Source organism: Numida meleagris, chromosome 18 (assembly GCF_002078875.1).
Source record: "Numida meleagris isolate 19003 breed g44 Domestic line chromosome 18, NumMel1.0, whole genome shotgun sequence".
NCBI lineage: Eukaryota > Metazoa > Chordata > Aves > Galliformes > Numididae > Numida > Numida meleagris.
Genome location: NC_034426.1, coordinates 4,563,263 through 4,581,212, shown reverse-complemented (window position 1 = coordinate 4,581,212; position 17,950 = coordinate 4,563,263). Strand labels below are relative to the sequence as shown.

The window sequence follows — 17,950 nt, the reverse complement described above, 5'->3', positions numbered from 1 at the left end:
TTTGTCCCCGCAGCATTCTGCCACCTGCCTGTGCTTACTGCTCTTCATTACCAGTCAGGGCATCCATCTCCAGCCCCTGGAGGGGAGCCTGCTTCACTTACCTGTCCACGAGGCACCAAATCCCCTGCAGACCAGGAGCCAGCAGGCAATTCATTTCGCCCTGCTCGAGCCTCTGAAATGCCCTCTGCAGGCTGCTCTACTGATCATAGACACAGCCTATTTTAGATCACGTTGCTGACTTTTAGACACTAAAAGTTACAGAAGCGAATCCTACCACTGGGAGGTTGCTCAGCTGCCTCATTTAAACCAGATAAGGCACTGCAGCTCGTGTCAGCCCCAGTTCATCTTTGTTCTCCGTCTCTTTTACCAGCCTCAAAAACACAATATAAGAGAGAGAAACCCAAAGGGGATGCCACAGACACTGCACTGTGCTCTGTGCTCCCTGCAAGCTTTCTCTGAATAGTGCACCCATGTCTCCTCCTGGGTTTTACACTCTTCTTCCCTATAGGAGGCCACGGTTATGCTAAATGTTGCATGAGCAACGGTTGCCTCTGTAAATCATTTCTTAATGGTACATCTTTTCATGAAGCAATTAGAACAATTAAAAATTTAACCACATTAAACTTCCACACTCACCTTTAACCCCGGTCTGTCAAATGCGTGGTCCTGGAGCTGCTCTCACACGTGGTTTTCTGTTGGTTCTTCCATTTCAGGGTTCCCACCGCTTTGGCACCACAAGGGACAGGAAGATCACTCTTCCAAACGGTACGCACCGTCTGAGAGCAAAGTACTGCACTGTGAAGTACTGCAAATTAATGCAGACTCACTGCTTTACAGCCATATTCTACAAGCAAGAAATGCCTATCTAATGGACTTCATCCCAGTTTTGTGAAGTTTTATCCTCATCCACAGCTCCAAACAGCCCGGTTTGCGTAGCTGGAGATTGGTGTGATGAGAAAACAAGGAAGACAGCTGTAGTTCACATTGTGTAGTTCACCTTGTGGCTTGCTGGAGGCCTGCAATAGAGCAGTAACAAGTCTGGTGACATGAATTCTGCACGCTGTTCCTCAGAGCCTGCCTCAAACACGCCAAGCAACAGCACAGCAGGTCAGGGATGGCCCAGAATCCTTCTCCTGGATGACGGCAGGAACCATGCTGGTGGTGTACACGGCACCCTCACCCAAATTCCTCCGCAGCCTCCCAGCACAGCCCAGCAGATCCTTCAGCAGGGAAATGGAGAGCTATCCCCACAAGGAGCCAGCAACCAGGCTCCAAGCTGACTGAGAAGCACTAGGAGGAACCGAGGTAACACCGCAGCACCTCAGGGCTGTGCAAACCTGTGGGAGGGCTCCTGGAGGGCAGACATTGCGGGGCCAGGCACGCAGCAGTGCCTCAGGGCACAGGAACAAGCTGCAGTGCTCTCACAGGGCTGATCTTGTGAGGCCCTGTGATACAGCAGCGCCCCAAGACTGGGCAGGCAGAGCACAGTGCTCCTGGAGGGCACATTCTGAAGTCCAAGTGACGTCCCAGCACCTCAGGCCTGCACCAACAGAACTCGTGGAGGGCTGATTTTGAGGGCTGGCTCATACCGCAGCACCTCAGACCTCTGCCAACGCGACACAGTACTCTTGGAGCGCCCGTTCTGTGGAGTCAGGGATAGGGCATCCCCTCAGACCTCCAGGAACATGGCACGGTGCCCTCAGAAGGACGATTCTGGAGGCTGGCGACCACGCACTGCCTCAGACTCGGACACACACAGCGCTGAGCGCCGCCCACGAGGCGGCCGAGCAGCATCACCTCAGCGACGCCAGGAGCGGGAAACTGCCCGCTCGGAAGCGCGAGACGGCACCGCCGGCGGGAAACGGCGCGAGTCAGCAGTGCACTCCGCTGATAGGCGGGCCTGAGATGGGGGCGGGGCCTGAGATGGGGGCGGGGCGTGCAGCTCCGGGATGGGGCGCAACGCCTACTGCGTCGCTCCGCGCACAGCGCATGCTCGGACACCACTTCCGGGCTGCCGGAAGCGGGCAGGACGCGGCGCGCATGCGCCCTGTTCTACGGTGGCCTGGAGGCGGCGGCGGCTGAGGCCCAAAGTGAGGGGCCGGGGGCGGTCGGGATCTGCGGGTGAGGGGGGGAAGCGGAGGGGTCGGAAGGGTAGAGGGTGGTGTGGGGTTGGTGTAGCGGGGCCTGCGGACGGCGTCGGGGTGGTGGAGGCGGCTCTCTGCGGCCCAGCTGCAGGGTAGGCCTGTGAGGCGGCGCGGGCCCGGCTCACTGTTCCCTCTCTCGCTTGCAGCGGCCCGGGGCGGGCTGGATGCCCGCGGGCAGCGCGGCGCTCACTCGGGCTGCTCGGGCACTCGGGCTGGGCTGCCCCGGGGCGCTGCTCTCCTGGCCGAAGCCCTGGTTCTGCTGCGCTGCCCTTCCCGTCTCCCGGTGCCGGCTGCTGGTGAGTGGGGCTGCCCGCTGTGTGCACGCGAAGCCGGGTGGCGGTGCTGCGCGCGTCCTCGTCCCTCTGCCTGTGCACACGTGGCTGTGCCGGGCCAGCACGGCGGCGGGGGACATGGCTGAGCAGAGGTACTGCGTGGACTACGCCAAGCGCGGCACGGCCGGCTGCAAGAAGTGCAAGGAGAAGATCGTGAAGGGGATGGTGCGCATCGGGAAAATCGTTCCCAACCCTTTCACGGAGTCCGGCGGGGACATGAAAGAGTGGTACCACGTCAAGTGCATGTTTGAGAAGCTGGAGAAGGCCCGGGCCACCACCAAGAAAATTGAAGACATCACGGATTTGGAAGGGTGGGAAGAGCTGCAGGATGGGGAGAAAGAACTCATCACCAACCTCATCTCAGGTGAGATGACAGGTGGGAGCTGGGCCGCTGCTGCCCAACTCATTCTCAGGTTATGCCACCAGTTGCTACACAGCTGTGCGTTTCTCTTGCAGTTGCAGAATCATAGAATGGCTTGGGAGGTACTCTTTGGTTTTAACCCCCTGCTGTGGACTGGTTGCCCCCCCCCCCAGTTCAGGCTGCCCAGGGCCCCTCTGGCCTGGCCTCAGGCACCCCCAGGGATGGGGCACCTGCAGCTCTCTGGGCAACAGTGCCAGTGCCTCACCACTCTGACTAACAGTCCTTGCTGCTTTGTTAACGTGATCTAATGAGAAGATGGACGGGACTCAGACCTGTGTCTCTTCCCAGTACTAAAGGGAAGTAGGCACTTGTGGAATAGCACTTCTTATTTCATTCGTCATGATTGACTGTGGAGAAGGTGATTTAATCTATGCATGGGTGCTTAAAGTTCAAAATAACACCCCAAGGAAGCATCATTTGTTTTCCATTTCCATCCTTTTTCATGAACTTTGATAAATCATGTAGTCTTTTAACTTTTGCTGTATGAGAGATGTTCTTCCATCCCCAGTTTTAGAACTGGTTTGCTGCAGTATGTCTTACGTACATTCGGGGATGTTGGAGATTATTTCTGACTGCTGGTTTGAACCCTTGACTTGCTGCTTTACAGAAGCTACATCCAAGGCTGCAAGCACGCCGAAGAAAAAAGCAACAGTTCAGGCTAAGCTCACTGCCACTGGACAGATAACCAGTCCCCAGAAAGATCCCTTGGCTAATGTCAATCCGAAGAAGTTCTCTGGCTTCACAGGTAAGTCTTAAAAAAACTTATTCTGGGAAATCTTTCTCTTCCAGTACCAGCGAGTTTGTTTTAACTTGACTCAGTTCAGTCACTTTTTCTCTGTAGAAGGTGGTTTAGTTCTGTTTTGCTTAATCTGGTTCGGTGAGAATGTGTAGATGTGTTGGAGAATATTATGAGAGCAGATGGGAACATACGTGGTGAGGAGCTGGGTAGAAGAACTAGGGGTACAGGGAATATGAACCGATGGGAAACCAGGCTTAACTCTGTTGCAAATGGATTAAATTCTTTTAGGATTGCTCGCTTAGGTTGATGACCTTTCTCATTCTCTGAACCACGCCATGTGTGTCCTTTTTGCTGAAAGGGAGGCTGCAAGGCATCGAGTGATAACTACAGGACCAAAGAAATATTTAATGATACTTAGTAAGGTAATCATCCTGTGCAGCTAGCTCACACTATGATAGTGTACTGCTCAGGGCCTGGAGCAACTTCATCAGCTTCAAAGGTAGCCCTCCTTTGTGCAGGAAGTTGTTGTAAGCACTGCCAGAGCCCCTGTCCAACCTATTTGTTTCTCATTCTCTTATAGCTGAATAGTCAAGTGCTCGTCAGATGTGAATAAAAGCTAAGTGAGTTTCTCTTCAGTTTTTTTTCCTCTCATTTTAGCGATGGTATTAGGAAAGTGAGCTCCCATGAAGGGAGAAGGCATGTGAAGCAGAAATAAAGTAGAAGCATCTGCCAGCAAGAGTTTGTTTTCACCAAGGCTTAACCATATTTGTCTGGTACAGTTAAGGAGGAAAAATTCTGAACAAAACTAGCGGGGGAAAAAATGCATATATTTTTTAATTTAAATAAAATTTAGTCACAAATTTTGGTGCAGTACATCATTATTCAGTTCTGAAGCTTTGTCACCGTAGTGGGTTTGTTCTTTTCAGATTACCAAACAGAGGCATCCTCATCTTCAAAGTCTGTCTATATTGTACTTACTAAAAGAGCAACCTGTTGTCTTTCCTTCAGCCAAGCCAAAGAATTCTGAAGAAGTGTCTGCAAACTCCTCCCACAACTCGAGCCTGTCTGCAAAGAAATGTGACCCGAAGCACAAAGACTGCTTGCTGCGAGAGTTCAGGAAGCTCTGTGCCATGGTTGCTGACAAGCCCAGTTACAATGTGAAAACACAGATCATCCAGGATTTCCTGAAGAAGGGAACTGGAGGAGGTATGATTCCCGCTTTGCGTTTTCTGCATGTGCAGGCCCTCTCAAAATTAAGCTTCCCTGTTATTGCATCAAAAGCAAGGGAGAATTAAAATCGGATTGCTCTTTAGTTCAGGCTGCGAGCAGTGATGATTTCTGAATTCATGTTGATAATGTTTGCAAAGTGAACTGCTATCTAAAGAACAAATGCAGGTAAGAGTGTCTTAGGCCAGAACTGTGTTGGATGTTTGTAGATGCCACCAACATTAGCGTCAGAATCAGATTTGGAGGGGAATTGTGGATGGTTCCCCTGAAAAATGTCCTTTCACATGAAGCAGAACAGTATGGTGGAATGAGGAAGACACAGCTGTGTTGTTTTTTTTTTCCCCCCAGCCATGCTAATGAATACAAACAACCAGGGCCTGTAGATGAAAATAAATTGTGACAGTTTCTAATGGTGTGTGCTTTCTTCCAGATGGTTTTCATGGTGACGTATACCTGACCATTAAGCTACTGTTACCAGGCATCATTAAAATTGTTTACAACTTGAATGATAAGCAGATTGTAAAGCTGTTCAGCAGAATTTTTAACTGCAGCCAAGAAGAAATGGTCCGGGACCTGGAACAGGTGAATACAGAAAGCAGTTCTCTTAATTTCTGCTGTTTAATTTCTTGGTATGGAAATTCTGTTATATTTGCCCCCCCACACCCTCCCCTTATTCAAAAATTAACTGTTAGGGAGCTGGTGAATCGTTTCTTTGCTTGTTCTAGCAGTTTTCATAGAGCTTTCTGCCATCTGGAACATTTATGAAACATTATTTTCTCAGACAGCAAGAAGTGAGCTCACCTGCAAAACTTCTGAAAGCAAAACTAAAATACCTAGGCAAGCTGAGCTGCACCTGCTTTCTCTAAACTGCTTTGTCCAGTGTGTTCCTATTCAGCTGATTTATATTGGTGGGTGGTTTTTTTTGTTAACATCACATATTTAAAAACTGAATTAATGGATCTGTCCCTATGAGCTTAAGTTGGCTTGTTCAATTAAGCTAGGTTCATATAATTGCTAGTGCTTATGTGTGTGCATTTAATTCCTGTGCCCAGGAGTTGGTAACTGACTATGCACACTTCTAACTCCATTGCAAGATGAAGAGAATGGGTGAATTCTTTAATCTCTGCCTTGATATATACCTTGATGTGTACTGCCTTCTAATGACACCACTGGATGAAGATTCTTGGATTTACAAGCGGATTAATCCTGAGGCAATACGGGGTCTGTGATGTTGCAGCAGTAAAAACTAAAAATCTAGAGCAATCCGGTACTCTTGCATATATTTTTGCAAGTGAAATGGCTGAAAAGATGTACTCCGTGTCATGGCAGCTTTATTCTGATGTTTGGCTACAGTTCCTTCATGCAATTGCTGTCCTGTGCTTGCTGGAATCTTGTTGGATCCCTAGTGGTAGCTTTCCCATTTGCTAGGTGTAGCTCTGACCAACATCCTTGTTTTCTTTTTGGAGACAGGGAGACGTTTCCGAGACGATACGCCTCTTCTTTGAACAGAGCAAGTCCTGTCCTCCAGCAGCCAAAAGCCTCCTGACCATCCAAGAGGTAGATGAGTTTCTCATCCAGCTATCAAAGCTTACTAAGGAAGATGACCAGCAAAGTGTACTGCAAGATATCACTCGCAGGTAAGGGAGTAAACAGCGTCTGAAGGTTGACCCTAAAATTAAGAGTGGTTATCTACATCTCACAAGCTAGAACAGATGAAAATGTAATGATAAGCTACAGAGACTGAACTTTATATCTGTAAGCTGCTGTCAGTGGTTTGATTGGCTCCTGTTCATGTCAGGGAGAATCATCCTCATCTGTCAAGATACTGTTGTATCGGTGCTAAACAAATGGTTTGCAAAATTACCCTACTTAGCTTTAAATGAAGTCGTCGTTCTAGGTAAGCTGGGAAAAACCTTCAAGCCATGTGGACGTGCTGAAGATTCTTTGTGTGGCTTAGCTTGTGTTAATTTGAGGCTTTTAGCCAAATTTACTCTTGATGCCTTACTTAACTGAATTTTGGAAGGCATCTCTACTCAGAGGCAAAATTAATATTGGCATTCAGATATAAAGATGATAAAAAAGGCTTTTGCATGTTCTTTTTGGTTCTGGGATATCACTGATAAAACATACTTATTTGAGGTGGAACCCTGCAGAATGGGAAGACCTCTTTTTGCAGAGGCCTTGACAAGATTCCTTTTTTCAGTTGGAAAATAGTAGAGATAAGTGTCTGCCATCTCTGAATCTTCTTTCACACTTCAGATGTACAGGCAACGACCTGAAATGCATCATCAGGCTAATTAAGCATGACTTGAAAATGAACGCTGGCGCAAAGCATGTGTAAGTCTCACCTTTCATTACGAGATAAAAGCAGAACTGAGCTTTAGCCTCATAAGCCACGAGCAACGGACCCGAGACTGATATGTTTTCCTCCTGTTCTCAATTTGCTAAAGGTTGGATGCTTTGGATCCAAATGCTTACGAGGCATTCAAAGCATCACGCAACCTCCAGGACGTGGTGGAGCGAGTCCTGAGGAACCAGCAGGACGCTTTGAAGACGCCAGGTCTGAAGCGAATGCTCAGTGTGCAGGCCTCTCTGATGACCCCAGTTCAGCCTATGCTGGTAATGTCGGCCCCCCTGCAGGGGTAACCTATAGCAGAGGAAGAAATGGAGTTCTCATATGTACTGTCAGAAACCCTCACCTTTAGGAATCAGTAGACAGATAAGTGATACAGATTTTCATGTATAATACCATTTTTTAAAGTGTTTTCTACCGAGGGGCCGGTACTTCATATACTGGGTACTTGCAGTTTCATTAACACTGCAGAAGCAAAAATCTTGACTTGATTTCAGTCCAGACGTGACCTTTCTGTTGGTTTCTTTGCTGTCATTTCAGAAGCTGACCCTTTATCAGGAAATAGCATAAGCTTTTTTTTTTTTGGATGAGAGATTCAAATAAGTTTGTCTTTTGTTTGAACACATCAGAGTTCAATATTTTACTTCTGAGCTAAGCACACACCTACAAAAGGCACAGTACTTACACCTCTGTGCATGTGGAGGAGATAAAACAGAACAGCTATAGCATACTCAGACAAAGTAAGAAAAGCAAAACTTGGACTGGGTGTCAGACCATGGACAGCAGAATCTAAGGAAGAACTGATGGTTCGTTTGTGAAATTAAGTGAAAGCAGCTTTATTTAAAACATCCGTCATCTGAATTTCGTTTGATCTTTCCTCTCCACCTTTCTAAGGCTGAAGCCTGCAAGTCAATTGAGTATGCCATGAAGAAGTGCCCAAATGGCATGTATGCAGAGATTAAGTATGACGGCGAGCGGGTGCAGGTCCATAAAAACGGAGATCACTTCAGCTACTTCAGCCGAAGCCTCAAACCTGTCCTTCCTCACAAAGTAAGCACCTACAAATTGTCTTTCCTTTTGCCCAGCTTTTACCTTTTTCCTCTATAAACATGAGTGAATTTGACAAGTTCTTGTAGGCAGGGAGGATACCTTCTGTTGCACGCCTTCTTGTTTAATTCCTATATGTACTGAAATCCAGAAAAGCAACATTTAGTAGAGCTGTAATCAGTTTGTTCTGGTGGCTCTTAAGACCTTGAAACTACAGTTAACCTACCTGCTCTCAGCACCTCTTTATAAGTTGCAGTTGGCTTGGCTTGATGCCGGTTGAGTGACTTTGTTATATTTGTTCAAGTCTTTTTTCTATATATAGACTGTGCTAATGGTCTGCGCTGCAGTAGAAATATGCACACACCTCTCTCAGATGCTTCTGGAGAGAATGTCTGCACTGGAGTGAGTCCATCTCTTTTTTGTATTCTTTTTCTCAAGGTAGCCCACTTCAAGGACTTCATCCCCCAGGCTTTCCCTGGTGGGCACAGTATGATCCTGGATTCAGAAGTTCTTCTAATTGACAATAAAACTGGCAAGCCACTTCCTTTTGGAACTCTTGGTGTACATAAGGTAAAAAAAAAATAGATATGTATATTTAAAAAAGAAATCCTTTGTGGTCAGAGGCTGTTAATTCTGCTGGCTTAAACACACTAGCGTTGTTCAGTTATCACAGAATAATTTAAGAGATCTGGCGCTCCCTAGAGAATTTGAAAAAGATCCCTGAGAAGGTTGCTATTAAAGAAAAGGTACTGTTATAATACAGTAGATTTGATACAAACTTGATCACAAGCAGAACAGTAAGAAAACTGCAGCTTAAGTGTTTTTTAAAAAAAAAAAAAAAAAAGCCTTGGAAGAATTTGCAGTTCTGTAATTGCTTGTAGTTGCCTATGGGAATGTATAGCAGATCAGAAGACCAGGATGACGCAGACATGGATGCAATCCATAAGAGTATTATGTAGACCTTACATCTAGATTAAATGATGATAAGGAAGAGGACAGTAAAGGGCAAATTAAATCGTATCTTAACTTAAAGGAGCCATTAATCTGACTGGAATGCTAATTCATTCTGTTGCAGCAGCAGTGATGGGTATTAAGTTGCCCAAAGTCGTTAGTATTTATTATTTCCCTGTCACTAAGAAATTAACGTTTTATTTTTTCAGTTTGTGCTTTGATACATTCATTCTAAATGTGAATTCTAAGAATATTTACGTTCTAAGAATATTTAAGTCTTATAGAAGAAGCGTTTTCTTTGTGGTGGTGTTTTTTCCTAAAACTCCCTGCTGCTGCTTGCTGCAAGATTTCTTTTAACTGATCTCAACTGTTTTGCAGAAAGCTGCTTTCCAAGATGCCAACGTCTGCTTGTTTGTGTTTGACTGCATCTATTTCAACGACATCAGCCTGATGGACAGGTACGTGTGGTGCAGTGTGAGAGCAGCCTGCCAGCTTTCCAAGCATGAACTTACTGGGTTACAGTACCTCTGCAGAGGGAGCAGTTCACTTTGGCTGTTAGGACTGGCCTTCTACTCCTGTAAAATGCAGGCAGCGTAGGGGAATCTTTGCTGTGCTGAAGAACATTGCTGTGGTGCTCCATCCTGCTCTGCAGTTGTAGAATACCACAGTAACTGCATTTCCACTGAGCTCAGTGGGGTTCAGTACTCTGCTCATCTCATATCTCTGAAGCTAAATATTCTTATCATAGATTTGCTTTATAACTTCTTCCTGCGGGAACGTTAAAAGAATTTATTGCCTGCTCTGAAACTGTAGGATACGTCATTTATTTCAATATATTTTCTGAAAGTTCATGTGCCTGCTACTTCACGTTGAAATTGGGTGTATTCCTCACTAATTTATAGTCTGTCCTAGGCCTCTGTGTGAGCGTCGTAAATTTCTGCATGATAACATGGTTGAAATCCCCAACCGGATCCTGTTCTCAGAGATGAAGCACGTCACAGTGAGTTGACTGCGTCTGCTGTTTTATTTAACATTGCACTGTAGGTGCTTCCATGGTCCTTTACTACATGGCCCTTTGTATAATTAAGGCTGCTGATCTGGCAGTTCCTCTGCCTGTCAAAATGGGTTCTGTTTCTGGTCTGTGTGCAGAACTTCTTGGGCTAGTGTCTTGTCTCAGCTACAACCACTTTAGTACATTTCTAATGTGCATATCTTTTTTGTTTTCCTTAACAATTTTATAGACATTGCAACTTCGATGTTGTTAGGAGCAGCTAAAGCAGCCTGTTGTAATTTCCTCTTCTGTGCTACGAAGGGAAGGCTAAAGTAAGATTGAAGGGAGCTAGACTGCTTCCAGTCCCCAGACTGGCAACTCCAAGTGCGTCCCAGTTCTTTATTTTTGTAGCACAGACACATTCTGAGAGCTAAAAACTGCATTTAGACAGCAACAGGCCCAATTTTTCCCTTTATTGTTTGGTACAAGCTTTGTGTCCTGTCATTTTTCCCCAGTACTGCTGATATCTGGAGCACCTTGGTTTTGGTGGAGAATGCTCAGGCATTTCGATCAAAGAGAGCGTTCTGGGAAGCAAAGAGCATAGGTTCCAGGGCAGTTGGGCAGAGAAGTAGACACGTACTGCTGGCTGAGATGATCTCATCTTGTGCCTATGGTACATGCTCAGGACACAAGATCAGTGTGACTCTCTCCTTTCTGAGGAGGCTTTTGTTCTTGTTTGGTTTTGTGATGTTTTTAAATGGCCAGCTGTTCTCTTCCAGCTTAGTTACTGGATGCTCAGCAAAGAGAACAGGTGTGGAACTTTCTTTGGAAAACCACTGTATGAAATAAATTACCTGCTCATCTCTGCAGTTGCCTTAGTTCTAGTGCACCACTGCTCCAAGTGGAAAGCATGAAGACTACAGCCATTACTGCAATGCCTTTCCTTTTCAGAAAGCTTCAGATCTGGCAGATATGATCACCCGAGTCATCCGTGAGGGACTGGAGGGACTGGTGTTGAAAGACATAAAGGCAAGTTCATGTCTGTTCTTTACTGGTGGATGCTGGGATTCAGGGGGAGAAACAGACAGACCTCTCTCTACTTAATACTGAACTACTTAATCTGAGTTTGAATTCAGCCCTGTTCTGCTTTAAGAGGTTTCTAACAGTGCCTGGAAGGGATGTGCAGTAGCTTTACCTGAATCTCAGCTACTGTTGCTCTTTTCCTGGATTTTGGTATTGTTTGTACTTTGTTTTTCTCTTGCCTGTTCTCTGCCATCTAGACAGGACCCCACTTCTCAGTCTCACGATGTGCCTTTGCACCATGGAGTCAATTTGTATGCACCTGTAGTGTGACAGTCCAGCAGGCAGATCATGAGCTGGTAACCAGGACTGCATTTTAATTACAGCTCTGCTGCTAGTCCCTCATCTGATTTTTCTGGTTTGCTCAGTGCTGTCACCACTTGGAGGTCTGTGGGTGGAATACACGAGGCTGAGCGTTCTTGAAACATCTCTAGATTCTTGTAGATGCTGACATCCAATCCAGTTACTTCCTATGCACCCGAGCACTGCAGGGCTCTGGTAGTGATAAAGCAAGGGCTGTCTGAGGAGACAGATGACTTTGTAGGCAGCTCCTTTCTGACTGGGAGGTTCTTTCTTTGTTTTGCACAGGGTAATTATGAACCAGGAAAACGGCACTGGCTGAAAGTGAAAAAGGACTACCTCAATGAGGGTGCAATGGCTGACACAGCAGACTTGGTGGTGCTGGGAGCTTTCTATGGGAAAGGCAGTAAAGGTAAGTAGGTCTTGGGCATTAGCATAAGTCAGATCTGTTGGCTCAGAAAAAAAATCCCAAGCTTTTTCCTCTCCCAGGTTTTCTGTAGCGTTTGTTTTCCTGCTACAATAAGAGTGGCTCTCACAGTGACTGCTGCAGCCCATCACATCCCAGGCCACTGCAGGCTGCCTGGCTTTGCTGTGGCACGGCTGGCACAGAAAAGCATTAGGTCTTGGGCTGGCCTTGCACACAGTGACAAGGCTCTCTGTTCAGCTTCGTGCATGAACTGATGCTGTGAAGCATCTCAAAGCCAAGGTCTTAGAACTCCCAGAAATAAGGGGTTTAGGTTCATTACTCTGATTTTTGAAATGCTGTAGGTTGTCCTGTAGACGGGATGAACCGCTGTGCTCTCCCCTCCAGGTGGGATGATGTCCATCTTCCTCATGGGCTGCTATGACCCCAAGAGTGAGAAGTGGTGTACTGTGACCAAGTGTGCCGGTGGCCACGACGATGCCACCTTGGCCCGTCTGCAAACAGAGCTGGATATGGTGAAGATCAGCAAGGTGAGATGGGCTCTGGCAGGGGGCAGAGGAATGTTCAGCAAAGGACTTGGTAAAAGCTTCTTCCTGCTGAGCTGCCTGCTGGTTACATACAGAATTCAAGCGCTCTGCCAGGAACAAACAGCTCAATTAGAGTTAAATCAGGTAAATTCTCCATAAACCTATCTGGGAGAAGTGAGGGGTAGGTGTGGCCATCCCCTAACGATGAGACGCTGCTTGAGATTTGTATTCCAGGCACCGTCTGGTTCCTGCTGAGACGGTTTTATCGGGTGAAGCAGAACAAGTGTCTTTTCTTGGCATGTTGCAGTTGGTGAAGACGGTCACTAGATGGGGCTGTAGGTGAGAAATGCCTGTCAGGCTGTGGTCTTGCTAAGTAGCTGGAAACGTTGAACTTCTTTGTGAGACATATGAAAGTGCAAAACCTTATTTTTTTCAAGAACTAGCATACAAACAGCCATGGCTTCTAGGTTACAGAATCCTAAAAATGTGTGGTGGTTTCATCTGAATTACAACTGGAGCAATGTAGTGGTGTTATGTATGGTATGACAACAGGCAACAGCTGTGTTGCACGTCATCTTTTGTGATTCTCTACAGACAAGAAATTGCTGCAGGTACAGCAAGTTTAATCCATACAAAGGCAATTCAATACATATTTGTCAACTTACTACTTCGTTACCTTTCAGCAGCCTCCTTTGTGGGACTAGGTTCATGTATGATCGTAAGTGTTATCTTGTTTTTGTGCTCTTAATAGGATCCTAGTAAAATCCCAAGCTGGCTGAAAATTAACAAAATCTACTACCCAGACTTCATTGTCCCAGACCCAAAGGTAAGTGCTGTCATTAAACAGCTGTTTCCCAGCCCTGATACAGCAACCTACTTCTTACATAACTGTACAGATTATCACTGTTACAAAATTAGTTTTCATGCTTGGGAGAGGAATTTAAGCATGAGTTTTTATCTCTGAATCTTGCAGGTGCATTTGAGACTAAGAGCTTCATGAGGAAATCAGACCTGCAGCACCTCTGGGAAACGTTTTTGTACATTAAATCCCTCCCAGAAGTGAACTTACTTAAAAGAAGCAGTTAGAGCACAGTTAAATCGGTTGAAGCAGAGCTCTAACCCAGAAGTTGCCATTGTTCTTACGCTAAATTTACCAGTATGCTTTGTGCCATTTGTGTGTGATAGGATACAAGGAAATTGGCAATATGTATTAATGGAAGATCTCATGATTCATTGGAATAATTAAAAAAAAAAAAAAAAGAATAGAAGCTTTCCTAATTAAGGTGACCAGGAAGTATACATGGAACTCTGTTGTGCTGGGAGCGGGAGCAAGATGTTGTTGTAGAGGAACACAGGTGCATTAAAGTTAGTTTACGAGAGAACACACGAATGTGACATGGCTTCCTTCCTCGATGCTGTGTTTAGAAAGCCCCAGTGTGGGAGATCACAGGGGCTGAGTTCTCCAAAGCTGAAGCCCACACTGCAGATGGGATCTCCATTCGCTTCCCTCGCTGCACTCGCATTCGAGATGACAAAGACTGGAAGGCAGCCACCAACCTCCCGCAGCTGAAGGTGAGTTAACACGGCATGCTTCTCTGCAGCGTGCTTGCAAATAAGTTCTGACAGCAGCCTGTATTTAAAAAGACAAATTCTGATGGGGTATGTAGTGAGGACACTTGCTGACTGGTACCTCCAGTGGCATGTTTCATGTTCCATTTATTCCAGGCTCAGGCTGTTTCCCGGACTATTTTGATGTGAATCTTGTATTTTTTTTTCATGGGTCTCTTTTTTCTTTTTCTTGATTCTCGTGAGTTGTTGTGTGTTTCCAGGAAAGTTTGTGCACACAGCTAGTTCTGTCAACTACTGTAACTGCCTTCATGGTGAGCAATTTCCTTCCTCAAAGAGCTGACCTTAATTCTCTTAAATGTTTATGGTCGTTCAGTTTGCCATTAATTGCCGAGATTGCGGGAGGCATCTGGGAAGTGACTAAGGGTAGCCTGGCCTGGTTCCACAGCACAGGGGCCAAATGGCAGCCTGCCCGGATCCCCAGGGCTGCACCACCCCACACAGCTTCTGTGCCTCCTTTAGTGATAGAAACCAGTTGGCCTGTTGCCACCCCAAGCAGTAAGTCAGCTGCTGATGTGCTCTGTTCTCAGTCTAGTCATTGTTATTTGGGCTGTCTTCACACTGCCTACAGGGATACTGACAGCAGATGTAAGTGCTTGTTATGCCATTGAAGGAAGGAGTGATTCAGTCCTTCTGCTGCCCAGCAATCCTTCTGGCTTGCTGTGCAGGTAGGGGGGAGAGAGGTAAAACACTCAGGCAGAATCTTGGGTGTTGGCCATTTCTCATTGCAGGGAGCCAGGCTCTGAGGAGTTGGTCTGACTTGCTCACTAGTAGATGATGTTAATGTGGGGCTTCCCTTAATTTCAAGCAGCTGCATAGAAAGCAGAGAGCTTGAACACAGCTGACAGAAAAATAGTGACAAAGAGGTGCAAGAAGAAATAAAGATGTAAGAAAGAGCAAACACTTCATGCGGTGGGGATAGAAAATAAGAGGAGCACATGCATTACTGCTCACCTCTATTATCAGGGGTTTCACTATGGCTAAAGGCAACGTTTTGTTTCTGCTGGGACAGGAGCTGTACCAACTCTCCAAAGAGAAAGCTGACTTCAGTGTTGTTGCTGGGGAGGAGGAGGAGTCCACAGCTGGCAGCAGTGGAGAGAATGAGGGAAATTCCAGGTCTTCCACACCACACAAAACTACTAAAACTCCCCCAAATAAGTCCCCAGCAAAAGCCAAGAAACCAGAAGGTAAGGCCCCTCCTCAGGGAGGGGAACCTCAGGATGTGTTCTTCACCTTCTGTGCGTTGCTTTTATAAGCACTTTAGGATTAATGGGCAAAGCTGGTTCCAACCCTTGGTTTGGCTTGTGTTGGTGTCACAGTTATAGTTACTAGCAAAATTAAATATGATGTCATTTCTCTGGGACTCGCAGACCTTCTTTTATCTTTCATCACGGTCCTTCACAGAATGTGTAAGAGTGGTCTGAGCCACAAACCTGCTGCTCCTGTTCCTGCAGCTGCATGCCCTTCAGTTAGATATTTTTGGCCATGAACCAGTATTTAATTTTATTTGGATTAAGTTCCAGCTGCAGGGCAGCTGGAGGGGATTTCCAGGTAGTAGACTGCAAAGCCATTCACTCTGTTTGCTTCACCTGTGCTCTGACACTGCAGAATAACTTGTAGCAGATGTCTGAGCAATCTCAGAAAGGCAGCGTGCTGACAGCAAGGAGGAAAGCTGAGCTATGGAGTCATCTGGAGGGAAGGGCAGGAAGATGCCCTGGGCCATTAGTGGTAGAAAGCAGCGTCTTTGCCAGTTATGTTCTAATGCACAGATTTTCCAGAATGGGTTGGGGAAAGCCTTTTACATGTTCTCATCTTAGCTTTTCTCTGCCTGCTTTTAATATACAGCTGGTATTTAGACAGGAGCACAGTGAGACAAGTTTTTGTTTTTAGGCACCAAAGCAGTCGCTGAATCCCCTCAAAAGCCAGAGGAGAAACGAGGAGAGAAGCGAAAAGCATCTGAGATAGAAGACAATGGAAAAAAGGTATGGACAACTAGGCAGCAACCACTGGGAGAAAGCAGAGGCACTTCAATTGTCTGTTCACTTTTGCCTTCCATCCGGGAAGCCTTTGAAACTTTTCCACAGCGGCATCCTAAACTAAAAGCAAATTTAAGGGCAGAAATAGCAACAATGAGGCTCTTAGAGAGGAAGCAGAGTTCTGCAGCTCTTTTTCTGTACCTGCAGAGTTGACATTACTGGGTTTGTCATGCTAAAGGCTCTATTCAGCAACCACCACTATCCTGCTCTACAGAGGCAATGTGTTGTGATTGCTGAGTGGCTGCTCGAGTGCTGTATATAGAAGAGATGAGAGCTGCTGCAAAGGGAGAGAGTTGTCCTTTCTAGCCCATTGTGCAGCAAAGTGTAGGAGTGGATTAAGAATTGCTGAGCTACAATTTACTGATAAGACTGGAGTAGCTATCTGCTACTTGGTATAAACAGCAAGTCCACTCCCACAGCAATTACAGTCTCCTACTTCAAGTAGGAAGAATCAGCTTGTAAAGGCAAAGGCATTAAGACCACATTCACCAGACCATGTGAGCATCATCACTAAAAGCAGCACTTGCAAGGACTGCTGCTGGGGTAATCGTTCCCTTAGCCAGAGGGGCACTGCTCTGTTGTAGCATCTGCCTTCCAGGGGAGCTGTACGAGTGTTACTCTTCTGTGTGATGTAATGCAGCCCAGAGTGCAATTTTTAGACTTGGCAAGGGATTAGAACGATCTCCCTGGGAACTGGGACTTGTTATGTCTAGCTAGTTGCTTTTTTTTTTTTCTTAAACCAACCTTTGCTTCTCTTCCTCTCCCATACACACAGATACTGCTGGACATATTCACTGGTGTGAAGCTGTACTTGTCACCCTCTGTGAAGGACTTCAACAAAATCCGGCGCTACTTCATCGCATACGATGGCGATCTCGTGACAGAGTATGACACAGCCTCAGCAACGCACGTTATTGGGGACATTGATGAGAATCCTGGTGCTAAGCGGGTGTCTCCCAAATGGATCTGGGAATGCATCCGGAAAAGGAGATTGGTGGCTCCATGCTAGCAGGCAGGGGCAGCTGACTGCTCTTAACACTGCTCCACTTCAGGCACTCCCCGAGGGGAACAGCTGAGAACTAGGTAGGTGGAAGAGAAGGGTGAGATTCCTCTGTGGGGATGCGGATAGAAATATCATGCCCAAGTCCATCAGAGGTAGTTATAACGATCCATAGCAGCTATATGGAATGAATTAAAATAGCTCTCTGAAGGACGTCACTGCGATCTCCATTTTTCTGCCCATAGTGTAGACCAACACCCTTATCTAGGTGCTGGCTTCATCTCACTGGGTTTTTAAAGTTTGGGTATTTTTATAAATAAATAAAAAAAACTGAAGCAGTTTATCCTTTGCTGTCAGGACTTCTTTTCCAAAGGTTATTTTCTGTCTGCACAGAAAAACATCACTGTGTATCTGAAACTATAGGCTGTAGTGCCAGAATAGTTTTGCTGCAGGCTACACTCCACACAAAAGACATGTTGTGTCCTTGGGCTGGTTTGAGTTTTGTTTTCTTCTCCTGTCTCTTAACATTATCAGAGGTCTGTAAACTAGCAGCAGTTTGCACTTACATGTAGGTTTCACAGTAGAAGTAGGCACCAAAGAAGCTTCTGTTACAATGGTTACTGCAGCATTATCCCATCATCCATCCTCTTGAAGCGTGCTTTCCTTTTCTTCACAAAGTTAAGAGGGTACTGCTAAGGAGTTAGGGTTATTCACTTTTTTTTTCTTTTGATATCTACCATCCTTGTACTTCA

At 46.1% G+C, this 17,950-nt stretch overlaps 1 protein-coding gene across 6 annotated transcripts; it reads left to right on the top strand.

The window, feature by feature from the left end:
* LIG3 (DNA ligase 3) lies at positions 1,983–17,541 on the top strand. Of its 6 annotated transcripts, none has more exons than XM_021415431.1 (20): positions 1,983–2,090; positions 2,291–2,840; positions 3,505–3,642; positions 4,645–4,842; positions 5,294–5,445; positions 6,334–6,500; positions 7,123–7,200; positions 7,314–7,482; positions 8,111–8,266; positions 8,702–8,833; positions 9,593–9,672; positions 10,127–10,214; positions 11,157–11,234; positions 11,874–11,997; positions 12,397–12,539; positions 13,288–13,362; positions 13,962–14,108; positions 15,175–15,349; positions 16,053–16,144; positions 16,974–17,541. In XM_021415431.1, the coding sequence occupies exons 2-20, from the start codon at positions 2,309–2,311 to the stop codon at positions 17,205–17,207; spliced, it is 2,958 nt and encodes a 985-aa protein (XP_021271106.1). In that variant the 5' UTR covers positions 1,983–2,090; positions 2,291–2,308; the 3' UTR covers positions 17,208–17,541. The 6 variants fall into 6 exon arrangements, 2 of the variants coding, with proteins under 2 accessions (XP_021271106.1, XP_021271105.1); XM_021415430.1 differs by having other exon boundaries at positions 2,011–2,121; XR_002443944.1 differs by lacking the exons at positions 15,175–15,349; positions 16,053–16,144; positions 16,974–17,541 and having other exon boundaries at positions 2,005–2,090; positions 12,397–12,875; positions 13,962–14,028.